This window comes from Pholcus phalangioides, unplaced genomic scaffold (assembly GCF_987345545.1).
Source record: "Pholcus phalangioides strain wild (caught in Gottingen) unplaced genomic scaffold, Ppha-v1.0 ptg000002l_1, whole genome shotgun sequence".
NCBI lineage: Eukaryota > Metazoa > Arthropoda > Arachnida > Araneae > Pholcidae > Pholcus > Pholcus phalangioides.
The window spans coordinates 12,895,054-12,914,367 of record NW_028301595.1 but is presented as its reverse complement, the minus strand read 5'-3'; the positions used below and the strand labels follow the sequence as shown (position 1 = coordinate 12,914,367).

The 19,314-nt window shown below is 36.5% G+C and overlaps 1 protein-coding gene across 1 annotated transcript; it reads right to left on the bottom strand.

Annotated features, from left to right (window-relative positions):
- Window positions 1-414: 414 nt before the first annotated feature.
- On the bottom strand, window positions 415-2,135 carry Vps60 (vacuolar protein sorting 60). Its single transcript, XM_089238527.1, has one exon. The coding sequence runs from the start codon at window positions 1,965-1,967 to the stop codon at window positions 1,305-1,307; it is 663 nt and encodes a 220-aa protein (XP_089094653.1). The 5' UTR covers window positions 1,968-2,135; the 3' UTR covers window positions 415-1,304.
- Window positions 2,136-19,314: the final 17,179 nt, after the last annotated feature.

Genomic DNA, 19,314 nt, shown 5'->3' with positions numbered 1-19,314 from the left:
TTTCTTAACTAGATTAAACATCATCTTACAAATTGAATATGTCTTAAACTAATTCAGGGCTGGACAAATCCTAGGCATCAGGTCGCCATGGCGACTAAAAATCGAAGTTGGAACGTTTTTTTAATGTTCTATAAATAAATTGAAATCTTAGGACAGCACAAGATTATTGGAAATTACGTCGTGGATCTGTTAGCATGGATAGGGGATCCCAAGTCAAAAAATACACAATTTGGAAAAATTTTGCCAAAGTCTGGCATCAATGAAATTTGCTGGTGCCTAAATTTTATTCCCGATTTGTCAAGCCCTGATTTAAATAACCAATCGGACTATATAAAAACAGCTATTGTATCCGTTCACATCGCAGAGAATAACGTTCAAAGAGAAAAGCCCATAAATTGACCAAGAAGTCAATCATTCAAGAAAGAAGTACAGAATTTTATTTCCTAGTGCAATAATTATATATAATATAACTGTTTTTTTATCACATTAGAATTCGTGAAATTTTTTCAACGAATCAAGAACAATCATCACATCGCTAACAGAACATGCTTTACGCAATGCTGCATATACTGATCAATTTTACGACACATCATATATAATATCCACCAAATAATGCCAATAAGAAATTAACGTGAAAAACGATTAAAAGTAAAAGATGAACTTAAAGAAAACTTCAGTAAATATAAAATGAATTTCCATTTTACCGGTACTTATCAGTTACAGGTGGAGCTCAAAAATTTTGCAGCAACTTCCACTTATCACTCACGGGGATGTTGGAGAGTTTTAGAAAATTTTCAAATTTGTATATCTTTGGGGTAGATGGCACTGCTGTGCATGCCCAATGTTTCATCTCATTTTCGATACCCTTTATAAAGCCATCTTCAGAGGCTAGCAAACATTCCTTTTGCGACAATAGTCATGAGATAAACATTACCGTTGGGTGTAAAGCTACGATGTAGATGCGATATGAAAGACTGTCACTGTTAAATGATGCGTGGATGATGTCTCTAGCTTCCAGAATACTATTTGTGATGACAGCCCGTTTTATTTTGAATTTCGAAAAATGTTGTCACAACAAAAATAAATCGTGCCAATGTTGTGGTTAGCAAAAGCGAAAAGTCACAGAAAAATTTGTGCATCCCCTCCCGATAAGTACCATTAATATTCCGGGATATAATAAACAGGTTAATGAATATACAAATATAAACTGCAATTCGAACAAATAATCGTGACATTGATAATGCATCAAGCAAGCTTTGCGGAATAGTGTCTAAACATGTTATATAACGTTCCTTGCACGCCTTTTATGATGCTGGTACCCTAGGCAACCCGAACTCATCGACCAACACGTTATCCGAAGCGGCACTATCAGCTCCAGGTTCTTTCGTAGGAATGTTCGGGGTCCTGACGGCATCGTCCAAGTAGGAAGTGTCCTCGTCAAGGGCTATCTCATCGCCGAGAGCGTCGAGCTCAGCCTCGAGCTCGTCGTCGTCCACCTCCGGCATCCCGTAGCTCCTACCGAGTGCTTCCTGGACCTCGCCGGCCTGGTCCATCATATCCTCGAGGTCGTCCTGCAGGTTCTCTATGTCGTCGATGTTGACCTTCTTGTACTCGCGACGCATCTCCTTGACGCCCATTCGCATGGCGTCTATGGTGACCTTGGTGTCCTTGAGCTGTTGGGTCGCGAAGTTAGCCTGTTCCATGTTGAAGGACTGCTGCATGAGGTTGTCCCGCTGGCTCTCGTACATCTTCCTCTGCTTCAGAACCCTCAGGGCTTTCTGCTTGACCATATTCTTCGCGGGACCTTCCCTCATCTTCTTCATCTGGTCCTTGTACTTGCCGAGCTCGGCGTCCAGTCGAGAGATCTTCTTGTCGATGGACTCGCTGCGACTGTCGACGTTGGCTATGCAGTCCGTCAAGTTCGGAGGTGGCTCCTTGGGCTTGGTTCGACCGAATAAGCGATTCATCGTCTGGAGACAAATGAATATTCTTCGATCGAATAAACGTTATTTTTTCGATATAGACAAGTATTTAAATACTCAGATTTTCAGCTCAATTTTTATAAAAATAAATCAAATACAAGAAGACCCTCACCAGAGAGATATCAACCGAAAACAACAACACTATTGTCCAGGGTGTTGCCAGATTGAAATTTCACTCCGATGAGCAATCCTCTTATGACATCACTTGTGACGTCACAGTAACAGGAGTAGCAGCGCCATTGGAGGGGAAAAAGAATTATACGTCTGATTTTAACTCGGACCATAATAAGACCAAGAATTTTTACGATCCAGATTTCTTTAATTTTTATCTCAAAAAATTAAAATAATAATCAAATTTCCTCCTTTTTTTACCATTTTTTCCCCATAAAGCAATATTTTTATTATTCACAATATTTGTTCAAATATTGAATGAAAGTTATTGTATTGTTATGAATGACTAGAGTGACCATTCGTCCCGAATTTCCCGGAACAGTCTTGGTTTCTTGTTTGTTCTGGCTGTCCCGACTTTTTCGCAAAAGTTACCCGGTTTTTCTCGTTTTTACGCAAAGCCTATACAGCCAGTTGTTAAAAAAAAACAAAAAAACTTTAGAATAATTTTTTTCAACTTTTCAGCCATGCATGTCCATCTTGCAGCACATAGGCGGAATACGGGATGGGCCTCCCCAGCATCAAAGGTGGAGTCGACTGATCTAATGTATATATGTACATATGAATGGGCATCATCATCATCGTGTGTTCCCCCCCCCCCTAGCAATAATGACCGTGCCCCACAGACTTCCAAGTCTATCTCCACCTATGTTGCAGCAGAGCCCTTGATCTGGAATCTTCACTGGGCCCTCCGGTCAGATTTTTCATAGTGAACTTATAGTGTGAAAAAAATATGAGAAAGAATTGTCCTGCCCCCCCCCCCCCCACGAAGCTTTTTCAGCCCTTCTCATGTGGGAGCCGTTCGGGTGACTACCGTATTAGAGAAAATTCTCATTCCATCAAAGGTTTCGAGAAAGTTCACTTAGCAATCTTCGATCGTGAAATCGTTATTTTACGCAATTTTTACATCAATGAAATGTCTCGTTTTTCTCTAAATATGGTCACTTCATGGGTACGTGAATTTATATTGTTTGATGAAATCGAGGAAAAAACGTTCTGTGAAATTGTAAAAAATTTGAATTACATTTATTGTATCATGAAAAAAATTAAAAATATCATCTTATATATTTTTTGTCACGTTCAAATGTTTTTTTTTAATTTTCTCATGAATTACTCTTCATACCACTCACAGCCATCTGCAGTAGTATTTCCACTGCCCGCCATTAGGTATATATATATTTAGCAATTAAAATTATAATTGGCAGTTTTGCTCTTCTTTTACATTACTTTTAGTTCCCGTTGGCAATTTCTTGTATTAGATGGCACTGTTTGGGATCCCGAATTCTCATATTTTTCTCGAAGAAATGTGATCAGCTTAACAAAGATGATTTTCACAACTTTTTAATTTTTCGTCATTATAAGTAATTACGACTAGAAATCAAATCAGAAGAAATTTTTCTGGATATTTTGCCGGAGGAGAACTCGAAGAAAAATTTGGTTCTCTCCATTGGTTGCTCGAGCTAAAATTCTCACCCCCTGTGAGACATCGTTTCGGCTCCTCTCTGGCTTATAAGCCACACTAATGAAACGACCCCTAAAATTCGCAACTGTGTTCTCAGCTAGATGAAATCCTGTAAGGATGAAACACACCAAAAACTAAATTAAAGTTTTCTTTGTCTATTATTCCATCCAATACATTCATGATATCGAATTTGCAGAACGTATTTTTTTTTATAATTTTTTGTATTTGTTTCCTGTCCCCTTTATCTCCGATTCGGTTTAACCTCCTATACCGGTGCTGAGTGCGGCCTCATGAGTCGCAGGACCCTAGAGCTGTCCTCTGATGGTTGTTTCCACCAGGTGCTACCAATTTTTCTTCGCGATTTTACGTGTGGGGGGAAAAAAAAGACATCTATAATGACAAGGAGTTGTTTAGTTTACTCGTTACATCGTTAATTTTTGTCACATCCAACCTTTAGTTATTTATTTTTCTAATAATGTCCGAATTCCGTCTTTATCTCATCATCAACCATTCGTCGTAGCGGTATCGCTCCAGTTTAAAAAAAAAGTGTTCAAAATGTGTTCAGAAATTATCCTGTACCAGTTTTCAGAGTGGAAATATACAGCATAACACAAAATGAATATCTGAAGTTATACACGGTCCCCCGTCCTCTAACTTTCAGTTAGAAAATTGTTGCCTCTCCTGAGACAACGGAAAAACCCTTCTTTCTAAGTGCAATATTCGCTGAGACATTTGAATTCAAAATTCGGAAGAAAGTTGTGGTGGTGGTGGTGGGGGGGAGGGCAGTATGAATGAGAGAAAGGAGCGATGTCCGTTAGTTAATGTGCAACTTGTTTGATAATTTCCCAACCTTTCTCTAATATTCGAATTTAAACATCTCGGCCAATATTGCAGTTGAAAACGTGGAAATTTTTTCTGGACGAATGGTTAATGATATAAAGGCTGCATTACCGGACGCCCCGTATATTGGAATTTGTAGTGACTTTTTGTTTTGTTTGCTCTTTCAGCTATTTTTTAGGGATTTCATCAATAATTGACAGCTTGGGCAGCGACTGACCAATTTTTTGTGACAATCAGCAAGGTCTTGTACTTTTACAATCGTTGAAGTGCTAGTGATATATCTCGAAGACTGATATCTTTGTTAAAATTCAGAATATGAAAGAAAAAAAACATGAGTGGAGCAGCTATTCTCTTCTTCCCCTCATCCTCCTCCACAAGTCGTTATAATATTGAAACCTCTCAATTAGGAGGAAAAAGAGGAGAGAGATCTCGAATGCATTTCTTCCATCTACTCTAGGAAGAGATATCTCACCCTTGTACGGGAAGAAGCGAAAATTATATTTTCACTGAATGAAGATAAGTTTACTTCCTGTGAAATAATCATTTACTAAATATGGGAATTACACTATTCAAATAGAATAACACGGGACATCTCCAGTAATGGCTAAAAGTGTTTTAGTAATGTAAGAAAATCAGAAAAAGTAGTTGTGTTTCAACTTTGAAAATGTTCAAGAATGTTTCAAATAACATAGAGAATACATGCGAATTACTCGTTCTTCGAAGAACGGATTGCATCTGGTAATAGCGGATTTTATCCGTGAGTGAGTTAAGACCGGTTGTTTCACTCACAGGGATTTTCGATGAATAATCAGAGCAGCATGTTTAGAAATTTTTCGAGGTATTTTTTCAGAGTTCACAGTATGACAAAAATTAATTTCCATATTTTCTTTCATTCTGTAACTACAGTGAAACCTCTCGATAACGGACACCCATGAGACCAAAACTTTTGTCTACTAACGGGGCGTGTTCCAAACACGTGGGAAGGCACGATATAAAGTGGAACTTCGTTTATACGACTTTCACATTTATACGACGTTTGGCTTCGCTCGCAATTGGTCCCTAAATGTTACTATGTGTGAAAGTGATACACCGGAGGTTATGCACAATCATGAATAGTCTTGATAAAGAAGGTTTGATTAAATCTTACTGCATTTATCACTTTCACCGGTGATTATGCATAATTCCCAAATAAAATCTGATTAAATATGAAAAAAATATATAACCTTTCTTCTCTTCATTAAACCAATTAATTATTTTTAACCGTACACGGTACGTGCAATAGACGTATTTTACAATAAAAATTGTATCAAATTAAAAGAAGTGTGAAGAAATAAACGTTCATAACAACATTATCAGTTATGTTGACTTCATTCATACGTATCAAAATGTGCAAACAAAACCAACCTACCAGCATTTACCATTCGGAATCACCATCCTAGACCATAGTTATGTTCAGTTAATCAAATAATTAATTGACGGATTATCATATTTACCAATACGAGCTTGTGGTTATGCATAATCACCGTTGAGTGTGATAAATTGTCGATCTATGAAAAAAATTCACAAATTAGAGTTTGGGGAAAAAATTAGAGTTTGCCTGATTTTACTGGTCGTTATCGAGAGTATCCGCTAACGGGGAGTGAAATGCATTAAAACCCTATTACACGGGACCGGGGATCCTAAATGTGCCCGTAAACGGAAGGTGTCCGCTAACGGGGACTGTCCGTTAAGGGAGGTTCTGGCGTAGTAGTCCAGAAGGCTTCTTCCATGCTTCTCACTGAGATTATGCTAAACCTAATTAATCGGAGAATGGGGTTTTTTTTTTTGGCTTTTATTTTTATGTGTTTCTTGTCGCAGCTCTTTTTTTCCCCCCTTCCTGAATTGTCAGTAGGAAAGAATTTGACAAGTAGAGAAGCAGATGGGTCTGATCAGTTCCGTTCCCCGGTTGCTGGGGGCAACCGGGACACCACCCCTTGGCCACGAGCCGAATGGGCCCCTCCACAAAAGTTTACATTTGTTTTGCATAATAATAACCCTTTCGAGAGGGGCCTCAAGGGAAAGGTCTGCTCCGGTGTCCCGAGAAGGCACACTACGTCCCAGGGTCTGATATAGTGCCCCGGGTGCCAAATCAAAGGGGAGAGAGTTGTCGAATTAACTCTTTAAACCACTAGTTAAACATTAATCCTTTAATGTTTAACCAATCCTTTAATAAGCGGTTTTTAAAATTTCCCCGCTCCGCACCGCATTATATTCCCCACAATTGAAATCACTAAACTCTAAAATTCAATAACTCTAAAATCTCTCTTTTTCAAGAAGAATATATTTTTTCCGATTTTCTGCAGGTGATAAGTGTTCTTTTTCTAATACCAAGAATAATTAAGACCAAGGAAAAAAATACAGAGTGGCCAAATATATGGGAAAACACGATTAGCAATCCAGTAATGACATCATAAAAAATAACAGTTTCATTTTTAATGTAAAGCGTGAATGTAAACTTTCACAGGTAATGATTGCGTACTTTAGGTACGCTTTTTGATTGGCTGCGAGGTAAGATCAAAGTACAAAAAATAGGTGTGACGGTTCCGAACATTACCCGCTAGTGATAAGTTCCTATTATGACTATAAACACGTTTCCATAAATCTCGGAAAGTCATTAATTTTAAGTCATAACATAAGAAAATAAAAGAATTTTTGTTGTCCTTACCTTTCTGAATATTTCTTGCGGGATTTTTTTTTCTCTAAGGGATGTGAGAAAGCCGTATAACTATTTTTTCATAAGAAAAAAAAATGGTTATTTCGAGCGTAAGAGAGGAAAGAAAGCGTCCCATCGCTACTAGCGCCCTCCCACAACCAAAGGCTTAAGCATTGATATATTGGTGAAGTAGACGTAATCTCTGGCCATGTGACGTGTTTCAGTTATTCAGTGGGAGGAGATAATAAAATAGAGACAACAGGTGAGAAAGCTCTTTGTTATGCATTTCATTGTCTTGTGTTTTTACTGGTACACTCCAAAAAAACTGCGCTTCTTTTTGATTAGATGCTGACTTGTTTCTTAGTGCAATTATCCCACGATATTAAAAAAAAAAAAGTCAAGAATCTCAAAGTTATTCTGGATTGTGAATCACAAACACTGAATATTCGAAAAATACATTTAAAAAAAATATATTAAAAAAAGCATTCGAGTGATCTCATCTCTTGAATTATTCATCATGCACTGTACTGAATAAAATTGTGATTTTCGGCTTATATATTTATCCACATTTTTTATTTCTATTTTATTAAAGAAAGACATTATTTATTGCTCTCTTCATTTCAGCAAAGACAATGTCAAATATACGAATATATGAATGGTCAATGGCCTCAATCGAACTTGTAATGCCACCAACGGCGAGAACGTGTAGACAGGGCACGACTTTGGTTTAATTGGGACTAGGGGAAAGCAAACATTTGGAAGCTCCAACAAGGGTCAGCGATATTCATTGCGTCATTTAACACGTTCTGTTTTGATTTTGGGGGTCCTTAAAATTATACAGCCTTTTCAAAGGCTCTATAATTTTAAGGAGTATATATGGCATCCATACTTGTTATGGGCATCTTTTTTTCAGCCACCTCGTTGGGCATTTTGCCTGTTGTGGCCTTGTACTTGTATAAAATGCCTCACTTGCATATGTGGATATCAGGCCCAGGCTGTAGATCAGGGGTTTTCAAACTATGGGGGGAATGAACCTTCTACGGGGAGGGACAAGATCTTTCGGATTTGAGAACTGCTCACTGTGAGCGTTTTCTAAATGCTATTTTGATAGTTATAGGGCATAGAGAGAGCCATGTGCAAATTTTGGATATCGGGTAATAATATGCTACAGCAGTGGTTCGCAAAGTATGTGTCGTCAACCTACGTTAGGGCCGTCATTGTTGTTATTGATCTGTGCCTGTTCTGTGCGTAGAAATGTTTCTCTATTTGACTATTCCAGACTGCCAGGGATAAACGTTCGCCGAGGCAAGAGAGTCACGGTTGATAAAAGTTTGAGAATCACTGTGCTACGGCTAGAAGTTCCGAAACTCTTCAGAGGAAATGTTTTCTCTGCCGCACGCGACCGCATGCCGCGGAATAACCATTTGGACTATTGCAGGGGGTTACCAACGTGAAGTTTCTCACGGTACCCTTGATGGTAATGAGACTGTTCTACGTAACTCAAACAAATATTTGAATATTTATCCAAAAAAAAAAGTTCCTACTGCCGTCTCAAAAGCATCATAGCCCCAGAGCAAAATAAAAGAGGGTTTAGGCACCACCGCTAAAGAAACATATTTATTGTCATAAATCACTGCACCAGATCTTATCGTGGAAGCCCCTGTGAAACTGAGGTGAGGCATATGATTTCCGTCGACGAAATTCAAAAAAGTGGTGGAGGTGTACGCTAACGGGAGTGTCGGTTATGGGAGGTTCCACTGTAGTATCGTGTTTATGTTACTCACGACAGAGTAGTAAGGGTACCTTCCTTGGCTAGGCGAAACCTTGTGGAATCAACGGGTGACGTAGAAATTTCCAATTTTTCAGACTTAAACAGCTATAATTTTGATTCAATGGTAAGATTTCTACAAATTTTCTTTCAAAACGGAACATTACCAAAATTTGAATGAAAATAACGCCCTTGAATGTTGCCAAGAAACATATTAACAAATATTATAGGACATGATCATTACAATTGTTAACTTTTTAAATGAACTTCTTGATAAAGTTTACTTTCCAGATTACTGGAAGACTGCAATTATAAAGGTTATACCGAAGCAAGGTAAACCAAAAGAGTACTGCAATTCATACAGACCCATCGCTCTTCTTCTACATCTGTCTAAATTATTCGAAAGGGTATTTGCAGCAAGATTGATTAAATTTATAAAATATCACAATCTAGCCAGAGCCGAGCAGTTTGGTTTTAAAAGAGGTCACGGCACAACAAATCAACTCGTGAGGGTTGTGGAATGTCTTCAAGAAGCTAAAAACTACAAAGACTATGCAGTAGGAGCTTTTTTAGATTATAACAAGGCATTCGATTGCATTTGGCACGAGAAGCTCCTATTGAAGATGATCAACAGAGGTTATCCATCGATAATCATCAAATTTTTGCGATCATACTTACTTTCCAGAACATTTCAGGTCAAAATAGGAGAAGCATGTTCTTCCAAGTGCATTAAGGCGGGAATCAATCAAGGATCAAACTTAGGACCTATATTACTCAATATTTTTATGGATGATTATCCGCAGGTGCCTAAAGGAATTTTATCTTTATATGCTGACGATGTCCTCATGATATGCACAGACAGGATAGCTTCTAAGGCTCTTAGCAACCTCCAGGAGCTGATGGAAGAAGTGAAATACTGGAATTTAGTAAATAGGGCCAAATTAAATGTTTCAAAGTGTGTTTTTATGTGGCTGACAAATAAAGAGATTCCACAAAATTCTTACTTATTTATTGAACATCAAGCAATTGACCCAAGCATAAAGTGACTAAGTACTTAGGAGTATACATAGACACTCGTCTAAATTTCAAATATCATGTCGAGCAAGTGATAAAAAAATCCCAATTTGCAATGGAAAGTCTCCTCCGTTTTTGCTACCCAAAGTCATATGTATCACTAAAGAACAAGAAAATTATGTATGAACAAATTATCAGACCTGTTCTTACATATGGTGCACCGGCTTGGGCTTTCGCTCAGAAAAGCAATATTTACAACCTCCAGAAACATCAAAATTATATTCTCGGGAGATTCACAGGTTCTCCAAAATACTTCAGACTAACCGACCTGCACGCTGATCTTCAAATTCCATCGATCTACAAATATATAAAGGAGCTGGCCAAAAAGTACTTTGAGAAGCAAGATGCTTCAGAAGTGGATATTATCAGCTCAGCATCCAACTACCCAGCTGAACAGAAATTAGCACAGCTAAGACCAAAGAATATCTTGGTTACAAATTTTAGAAAGGAATTTTAAATGTCGTAGAGCAGGCAATAGTGGTTGGTCATGCTGAGGTTATGATTGAACAGACTTTGTATTTTTATTAATAATGTACCACAACATAGTATAGATAAATATTACTATAAATAAATTTCATCAAATTTTTGTGAAATGATGGAAATGTTAATCACTACCGGTCAATTCCATTTTTATCATTGGTGGAGTGAGAACAGTTTATGTAAATACAGTCATTCATAAAATTAAATATTAATTGAAATGTATATGATATGAACGCTTTGTGAATTATATAACCATTTGTTATGTGACCTAATCAGCATAGATTTTTTAATTTAATATAATTGTCAAATGTTCAAGAGTTACGTAATATGATTCTGAGAAGTGTGTTGATGTTCTGTAAATGTAAACTTATGTTGTGTTAATCACTTTGTGAAAAACTGATTTGTTTGTATTGTATATTGTTTTGATTTATTATTGTTTATTATTTGATTTATTATTTTTGATTGTTTATTATTGTGTATTGTTTTGATATATTGTACATATTGTGAGAATATTTGTAGTCGACGAGATTTATTTTGAAAGTAAGTGTAATCTGATGGGGTAGAAGATGTTTTAACCCTTGAAAACTATTAACAGTATATTGATATTGTTTTGTAATAGTGAGGATATTTTATATATAAAGGGTTATATATAATTAAAAAAAAAATTACTGGTGGTTAAGCAACCATTTTGCCATTGACTGATCAATATCTCTACCTAAGTAGAGAAACCAAGACGAGGAAGAGGAGAGCTTAGTGCTCGGTACTTCTCATCAACTAGCAACGGCAACGGATTTCCGAATTTTGACTCCCTCCTCTGAAGCCGAAGAGGACACATGCTGAAATGGGGCTCCAAACTGGGCTATGGTTCACGGAAGTTTGATTGATTGATGGATGTTGCCGGACATTAGTATCAGCGGAGTTGAATAGATAGACACGATGACTGGAGAGCATTGATTTTATTTGAGGTGTCGATTTCTCAAGAGCTGCTGGTACTGTAAGGTTGTTAAATCGCATTGTTAATGCTGGGCCTAACCACGTGGCTGTCTCTTCCTGAAGCTGTGGACGCTGACGGTTGGGGATTAAATGAGGATCATTGAAGGGGGTTAATCCTGTTTTTGTACCCGCTTTCTGTGCCGGTTGTATTGCAATAAGCGATAGGTCTAGTGATAGTATATAGATGACTCCAGTTTTGAAGGGGAGTCTAATAGTGATGAGCAATATAATAAAGGGGTTAATGATGAGAGTGGGGGTAATGATGTGAGTTTTTCTGCTTTTATCATAATATTTTAAGTAAAGAGAGAAATGATTTGTTGTGGGAAAATTTTTTTTTCTTGGAGGCACTTCCTGAGTCCCACTCGGCTGACGCCCCGAGTTATTACTCGTTGACCATTTCAAAAAAGTGCGAAAAATTGGGAATGGACTGTTTCGATGAACTTACTAAAGGTTTAAATATGGAAAAATAAGTGAGAAGGTATTGTGCACTAGACTATGTATGCCCCTGGGACACGAGGGCCCTGGAACTTTATGGCAATATTAAAGAATATAGAGAAGAATTGGAGGAGGGGAAGAAGTTGAAAATTAGAGATGCCCTGCATTCAAGTCTAAAAATTTTTTTTTATGTTTCAAAAGATGAGAAGATAGGGCCTGTGTTGATAAAATGAAATCCCAGGAACCTGCATTAAATAAGTGGGAAATAGGGAGGATGTACCCCTGGGGGCTGAGAATGAGGATAATGTCGTGAAAACTCGGGACCATAGTGGGCCTGGGAGTGATATGGATGTAGTACTGGGGAGTGGGGGAAATGATGTGTGTGTGTGTGTGTCCGTCCCAAAGAGTGGAAACCATGGTAATGAGGAAATGGATAGGAGGGAAAAAGTCCCCCCCCCCCTGATGCTTACAGATTATGGGGTCTGGAGCGACCTGGCAAAATAACTTAATGTGATTTGTATGGCTAAATTCGAAGCTAAGGTCGTGCAGAGGGGTATAAACCTGTCTGTCAAAATAATGATGATTTCAATGTAGTAAAGGCATATTTGGTTCAGAAGGGGGTTAAGTTTAGTACCTACCCCAGTAGAGAATGATAAGAATATTAAAGTAGTCATCAAAAAATTGGGAAAAAATACCAGGTATGATGCAAAAGTGCCTTAGAGGAGTACGGATTTGAAATAATAACATTGTCACAAATGCGGAGTAGGGCAGGTGATGAGGGGAGCATAAAGGTGTGCATACCCCCTTTGGCTCGTAGAACTGCCCAGGACCCCGAAGATTAGGACGATCTTGGGATCGCAATGGTTGAATTATGTGAAAGTTAAAGTGTAAATGTATAGAGTAAGGGGGAGGATCCCCCCCAGTGCTATCGGTACCAGTCCTGGTTCCATGTGTCCCGTTTTTGCTTTAGGGACCCCCAAATGCATTAAGTGTAATACTTAACGCATATTTCTAGGGATTGTGAGACTCGAAAAGGAGTAGATCCGCCCAAATGCGTTAATTGTGGGGGCCCCCACACGGCTAACTTTGGAGGATGTCCGAGGGCCCGAGGATAATAAACTCCAGAGGGCGTCTAAGTGAGAATTATAGAGTAACGAAATTGCTCCCCCAGGGGTCTTCTGTCCCAGGGGATAGCTCTGATACAAACGAAATTGCTGTTAATGATAACATTTATGAGATAGTGTTTGAAAATAGTGATTCAAGAGAAAAGTTAGTAGGCCAAGAGGTCTAACTATTATTAGCCAAAATGCTCCAAACGTGGATGTCACAACTAAAACCTTCTCTTATATTGTGGCCAAAAGAAGTATAAATGGTCAGGAGGTGAATGAAGGGCGGTCCGCCGAGGGGGAGACCCCGTCCCCTGTAGGGATAGGGTGAGACAAATTAATAAAGAAATGGAAGAAAAGATTGATGAATTGAACAATGATGAAATATCTATACCAGTAAGAGAAGTATTTAAGCTTATGATAGATACTCTTAACGAAATGCAGAGAGTTGGTACAAATGCTGAGAAGTTTAAGATTTTTATCGATAAATTTTTAACGACAGCTCAAGAGATTTTTCTAAATTCTCTTAAAGCTGGATAGTTGTATTCTTTTAATTGTAGTTAATTGTATTTTTTAGTTTTTTTAGTATTTTCAATTGGGTTTTAGTGTTGGCTCTGGTGGGGGCCTTTTGAGAAGGGAGTGATGAATTTATTTTTTGAAAAATTTTTTGATTCGTAATTGTTAAAATTTTAAAGTTGGAATAGGTCTTAGTCGTTTAGTATTGAAATTTTTAAAGCTCATTGCGATGCTCCGGTACCGATGGTGGGTGCAGGCGGGACTGCCTAGTGATGATGGCCATGTGCTTTCATGCTCTGGAGCTAAAAGTGGCTCATAAATTGTTGAAGACTATTTTCCTGTGAACGAATTCTCCGTCCGACATTGTTGAGTTTTTCCTACTTCCAATTTTGTCAAATTTTTTCTTTCCTCACACAGACAAGCACTACACAAATTACATACATGCACAGCCTTGTCTTTGTTTTCTTCATAGGCCCATAAGGGCAGCCCTTAAGTTGGCTGTTTGCCCATCAGGGCAAGGTACCAACGAAAACTTCTCATTCCGGTCTGGAACTATTTCCAAAAACAAGAAAGGTCGTGTCACCAACATCTGAGAGAGATCTCCAATTATGATGCTCGAGAGTTTCTGAAACATCTAAGGCCTAAAAACATACTCCACACAAAACATGTATCCGAATTTTGAAAAATGTGCGCGCGCTTGTATATACATATATATATATTGTAAATATTCAAACATTTAATAGTTCTTCTTTCAAGACAATGTTTAAGACAGTTTCACGAACGAAGACATCAAATGTTTGACAAGCTGGTGGATAAGACAATTTTCCGCAACAAATGTACTTTTCTCTTAAATATTATCATTTTATATCAAATCAAATTTATTCATTTCCAACATACAGAGATTTAGATTAGTTTAAAAAAAAACATATTTATCATCCAGAGGCTGTGATGCCTGTACGGATGATTGAAAATTTACATGATAATTAATGAATAAAATATATAAAACATACGACATGAACAGACACATTAAAAAAAAAGAGACAGATATACGACATAAAAGAGACAAAATTATCACTGTCAAATAAAAAAGTACGTAAAGATAAAAAAAAAATCAAGAACGAAAAAACATGCACAACACAAAAAAGACATAGTTCTTAATGCATGGCGAGAAATTTAAAATAAAACAAAACATTATAAATAAAAAATATATGGAAAAAAAAATGAAACTCGCACATACATTGACAAACACAAACAAGAACAATTTTTTTTAATTGAAAAAAATTACATAATTAAAGAGGCAAAACTAAAGTGAATAAATTTTATTGCTCCTCCTAAAGGTCAAAATAAGAGTCTACATCGTCTATTGAAATTAATAATTTGAATAATGATTTTTTAAATGCCGCGTGTGTGGGTATATTATGTATTTCTAGTGGTAGTGAATTATATAATTTCGGAGCTAAATGATAAAAATGTTTACGAAAAATTTCTTTTCTAAAAGTAGGAATACGTTAAATCATATGAGGTCTACGCTCGGAAACATTATCTTTTAAACTGCATAAGCCTTTATTACGGTTTAAGAAAACAATAATACGAAAAAGAGCACTATGGCGTAAAGGAAGTACATTAAGATTTCTAAAAATTGTAGAATGAGGCTGACCCCGGTTCAAAATTTTGAAAACTCTTTTTTTTGTATTGAAAATAAAGGCAATAAATTAGTTTTATAATCACCACCAATGTAATATTGTGTTATTCTTAGACAAAGGAGAATAAGGCTCTTTTGAGCTCGGTATAACGTTCAAGGTAAAAAAAGCATCCTCTTCGATTTCTCGAATTTGTAATCACTAAAACATATTTGACTTGATTCAACAAATTATTTTGCGCATCTTACTGATATTTATTTACCCTACACAAATATCAACTGTTGAAATTTTACAGCAAACTTGACATTTTAACTAAAAAAGTTATTGTTTTAAAGAATATTTGTTAATATTGTGCTGTGTTGTTTTTTCTATGTGGCAAAATAATCAAAAACCGGTCATTTCAATGGAAGAATGAATAGTTGTATTTTTTATATGATAGGTGGCAGCAGCAGTTCTAGTTCAGTGATGTTTCTCACATAAATGCATATAGGGCGATTGATTACTCACCGTATTTGAATGTGCATAAGGAACACCTGATTTTTCGGGATTAAAATTTGGAAAAAAAAGTTGAAAAGCTATATCTATAACACTTTTCATGTATAAGAAACCCCTCCTATTTCTGGGACTCAATTTTTTTGACAAAAAAGGGATTTGATATACACGTTAAAATACTGTAATTATTCTTGCCGCATTTTACTGGCAGACCGTTTATTCTAGAGGCATACTTCTAATTAGAAAAAGCATCCAAATAACGTGTAGAACTCAGATGCGTCATTCATGTTGCAAGGGGTTTTATAGTTATCAAAGTAAAAAATTAACTCTCTATGCGGGAAACCTGTCGTCAAAAACTCAATTAGAAAGTTTTTGCCCTCTCTTTCCCGAGGGCAACGAAGAAAATATTCCCACGTTTCCAAGTGGGAGAAGAAATATTCACAGGAATATTTCAATTCAAAAATCAGAAGAAAGTTGGAAAAAAACATAAATTATATATAACGAACAACGCTTCTTTCCCTCATTTATGCCGTTTTTTCAATCTGCTGACTTTTTTGAAAAGACTTTTCTTTTTAATAAAATATAGAACAATTTTCAAAATAAAGAACAGCTTTGCGAGTATTTGCGTTAAAAATGAGTTTTAGCAATCAACACTCTCATCTTTGCATAATAAGAAAAAATATTTTTCGTATAAAATTTAGATGCTTTTCATTATTTATGTACTGTGTATACATTTTATGAGGATTAACAAAAATATATTTTTTTCCCTTGGTTTGAGTAAAGTGTTTACACAAATGTGACTTTTATTCCCCAATGGAAAAAGTCTTCCCCATCAGCACAAATACTTCATTCACTTTTCCACATAAAGCTTATCCCTCAGGTGTTCATAATTCGTGATCGCTTCCAGGTGCAGTTAATTTCTCGAAGTGATTCCAGGCTAGGGTCTTGATGTAAGCATTTATGGGTGACATTCTCAAATTTTTGTGATAATAGGTGATCTCCGGAAAGTTTGCGGCTCCAGTGAAGGGCCGAAGGACGAGATTTCAGAACTTCTATAGCTATATGTTGCTCTTCGTAACATTTGAATATGCTATTTTGTTAGGCCACTATGTGATAAAACTTGGAAAATGATTCATTCATACGTCACAACTTTGTTTTCGAGCTGAGCTGTGATTTTTAGGATCTCGAAAGGCTCTGAAGTGAAGATCTAAACATTTTTTATTGTGTTTTTTTATGTTTTGAAGCGGAATTTCTGATTCTGGTCGATGCCCAGATATTTGCTTAAAGACGATATCACGACATTTGACTTCTATTGTGATCGTGTTTGATAAGATATCACGGTTTGTGAGCCATTACAAACCTGCTTACATTCAGCAGGCGTTGTTATAAAATGTTGCGTCTTTCAATATTTGCCATCAGCTCCTGGAAATTAGTCAGCGCCTCCAAGGGCTTTCCTTTTTGTTAATATTGAAACAGCATCATCAGTATCATCATCATCGTATAAACCCGTGGATAATATGGGATAATTTATGAAAAATTATGTGTTGTGAATTATATTTGGTTCAAGTTTCAACCTTGGTTAATTCATACGGTTATGCATTCTTTGTTTCGATTAATGTCATTTATCTTTGTGTGAAACGTGCAGAAATGAATACTATACCCAAAAATTTGATGATGAGATTTTTTACACAAAAAAAATATCATGCTATATTTTTTCGGATGCCCGACTGCAATCTAAAAGGACTCTGGCGGAGTAATACAGGGTGGGCAAAAAGTCCGTAAAAACTTTAAAAATTCATAAAAACCGAAATAAACAACGGTTTGTAGGGTTAGCATCGCTAGGTCATGGGAATTTTTTTTAAACAATAAAAGGAAAAAAAAAATTCAAAAAACAGCCTATAGGTGGTGCTGACATACACAAGTCAAAGAAAAGATACGCAAATAACGAACAGAATGCCTCCAAATCGTTTATTACAGCAGTATGTGTTCCACATGACCACCCCTACAGGGGATAACACATTGCAGGCGAGTCACAAATCCAGCAACGGCAGAGTGCAGCAGGTTCGGATGTATACATGACACTTCTCGGCGGATCACATGCTTTAGTTCCGACAGATTTGATGAACCGGATCGATATACTTTTCTTTGACTTGTGTACGTCAGCTATATATGCTTTTCAAATGCTCCTTATTGGCTTTTGTTTCACTACATTCTTGTTTAACTTGACAAAATACAACGACACTCCACATAAGGCTATATGTAGTAGGCCGGAGTACCACCAAGCTGTACTAATTTTCGATGTACACGAAAGTTTTCTCTACTTTATTTTTGCGAGAGTATTCTGTTATCCAATGACGTCATGTGCTGAGATCAAACTCTTATCCGTAAAAATGTTGTATCTTCATCTTTTCCAACCGAATATTGAATATTGTTACAAAAATTATGTAAATAGTCCTTATTCCTCCTTTATTGTCATTTTTGCCTGTGAATAGTCATTATTTATATAAAAATACTCATTATCGCATTTCCATGTAAATTATGCTAAATTGGCAACGAACTGCGATAATTTGGCGACGTCATGACACCAAAGCAGAAAAAGAATCTTTTCAGAAGCTTCTCGACTTTTCTTGAACTGCATAAAAATGCCGCCAGAGCGGAATTAAGAAGCAGTCTGTTGAGTTTTTGAAGACGAGATGTCTTGTATGGGAGAGAAGTCACTTCATGTTTAGCATGTTTCGTCAAATCTTTGCTTGTTAATACTGTACGTGTAAATAATTGCTCGAAATAAATCTGTAACGTCCTGCATTTTGTTTCATCCTCTTATCATTTCAAGGACTTGTGTGAGAGGTATTATCGAGAACAACATTTTCTGCGCATGTGTTGTACAAAACAATTTTGGATTTAAAGTGCAACCTCTTTTTTGTGATGCTCAAAAATTAATTGAGATCATTCGTAAGACGTATTCACATCAAAATGATCATACTTTCAGCAATTTAAATTGGTAGCATGGTGACAGGCCAGGATTCACCTCTATTATTACAGTTAATTCGAACTTTTGTTAGCTCCCCTTGAATTTTCTATCCAATTTAATGTTAAAATTTCTTTCATTCGAATGTTTTGTATAATTCGAAGTTGGAGGAAAAAAATCATGATTTTGATATGAGCAAATAACTCGACTGAGTTGTTAAAAAACTAATATTTAAAGAAAAAAAAAGTTAGAAAATCAGTTTTTTTCTACTCTTTTATTGATAATTTAATGTCCATTTTTACAGGAGTTCATTAAGAATGTGTGCCACTTAATACACATGTTATGTTGTTCAATCAATGGATTAAGATGTACCTTTCAAAATCTGAATCTTTTTATCGTCATTATAAGTAGGCAAAGTTTCGGAAAGTAAAATTTGCAATGATGAAAGTATATTTCCTTGATAGTAGCACTAGAATAATTAGCAGAATTTGGAAAACGGTTTTGTAGGCGGTGATGAAATTTTAATAATTGATAATTATTATCCTATATGAACGGTGATGCTTAAGTTGCAATTTGTAGTAATTTTGCAGATACAGAATTACTAGGTAATTCGAACATTTTTCCACTGACTTTAGACTTCGAATTAACCACGTCCGACTGTATATTATTTCTACTGCGTAAATTTCCCAGAAAAGGGT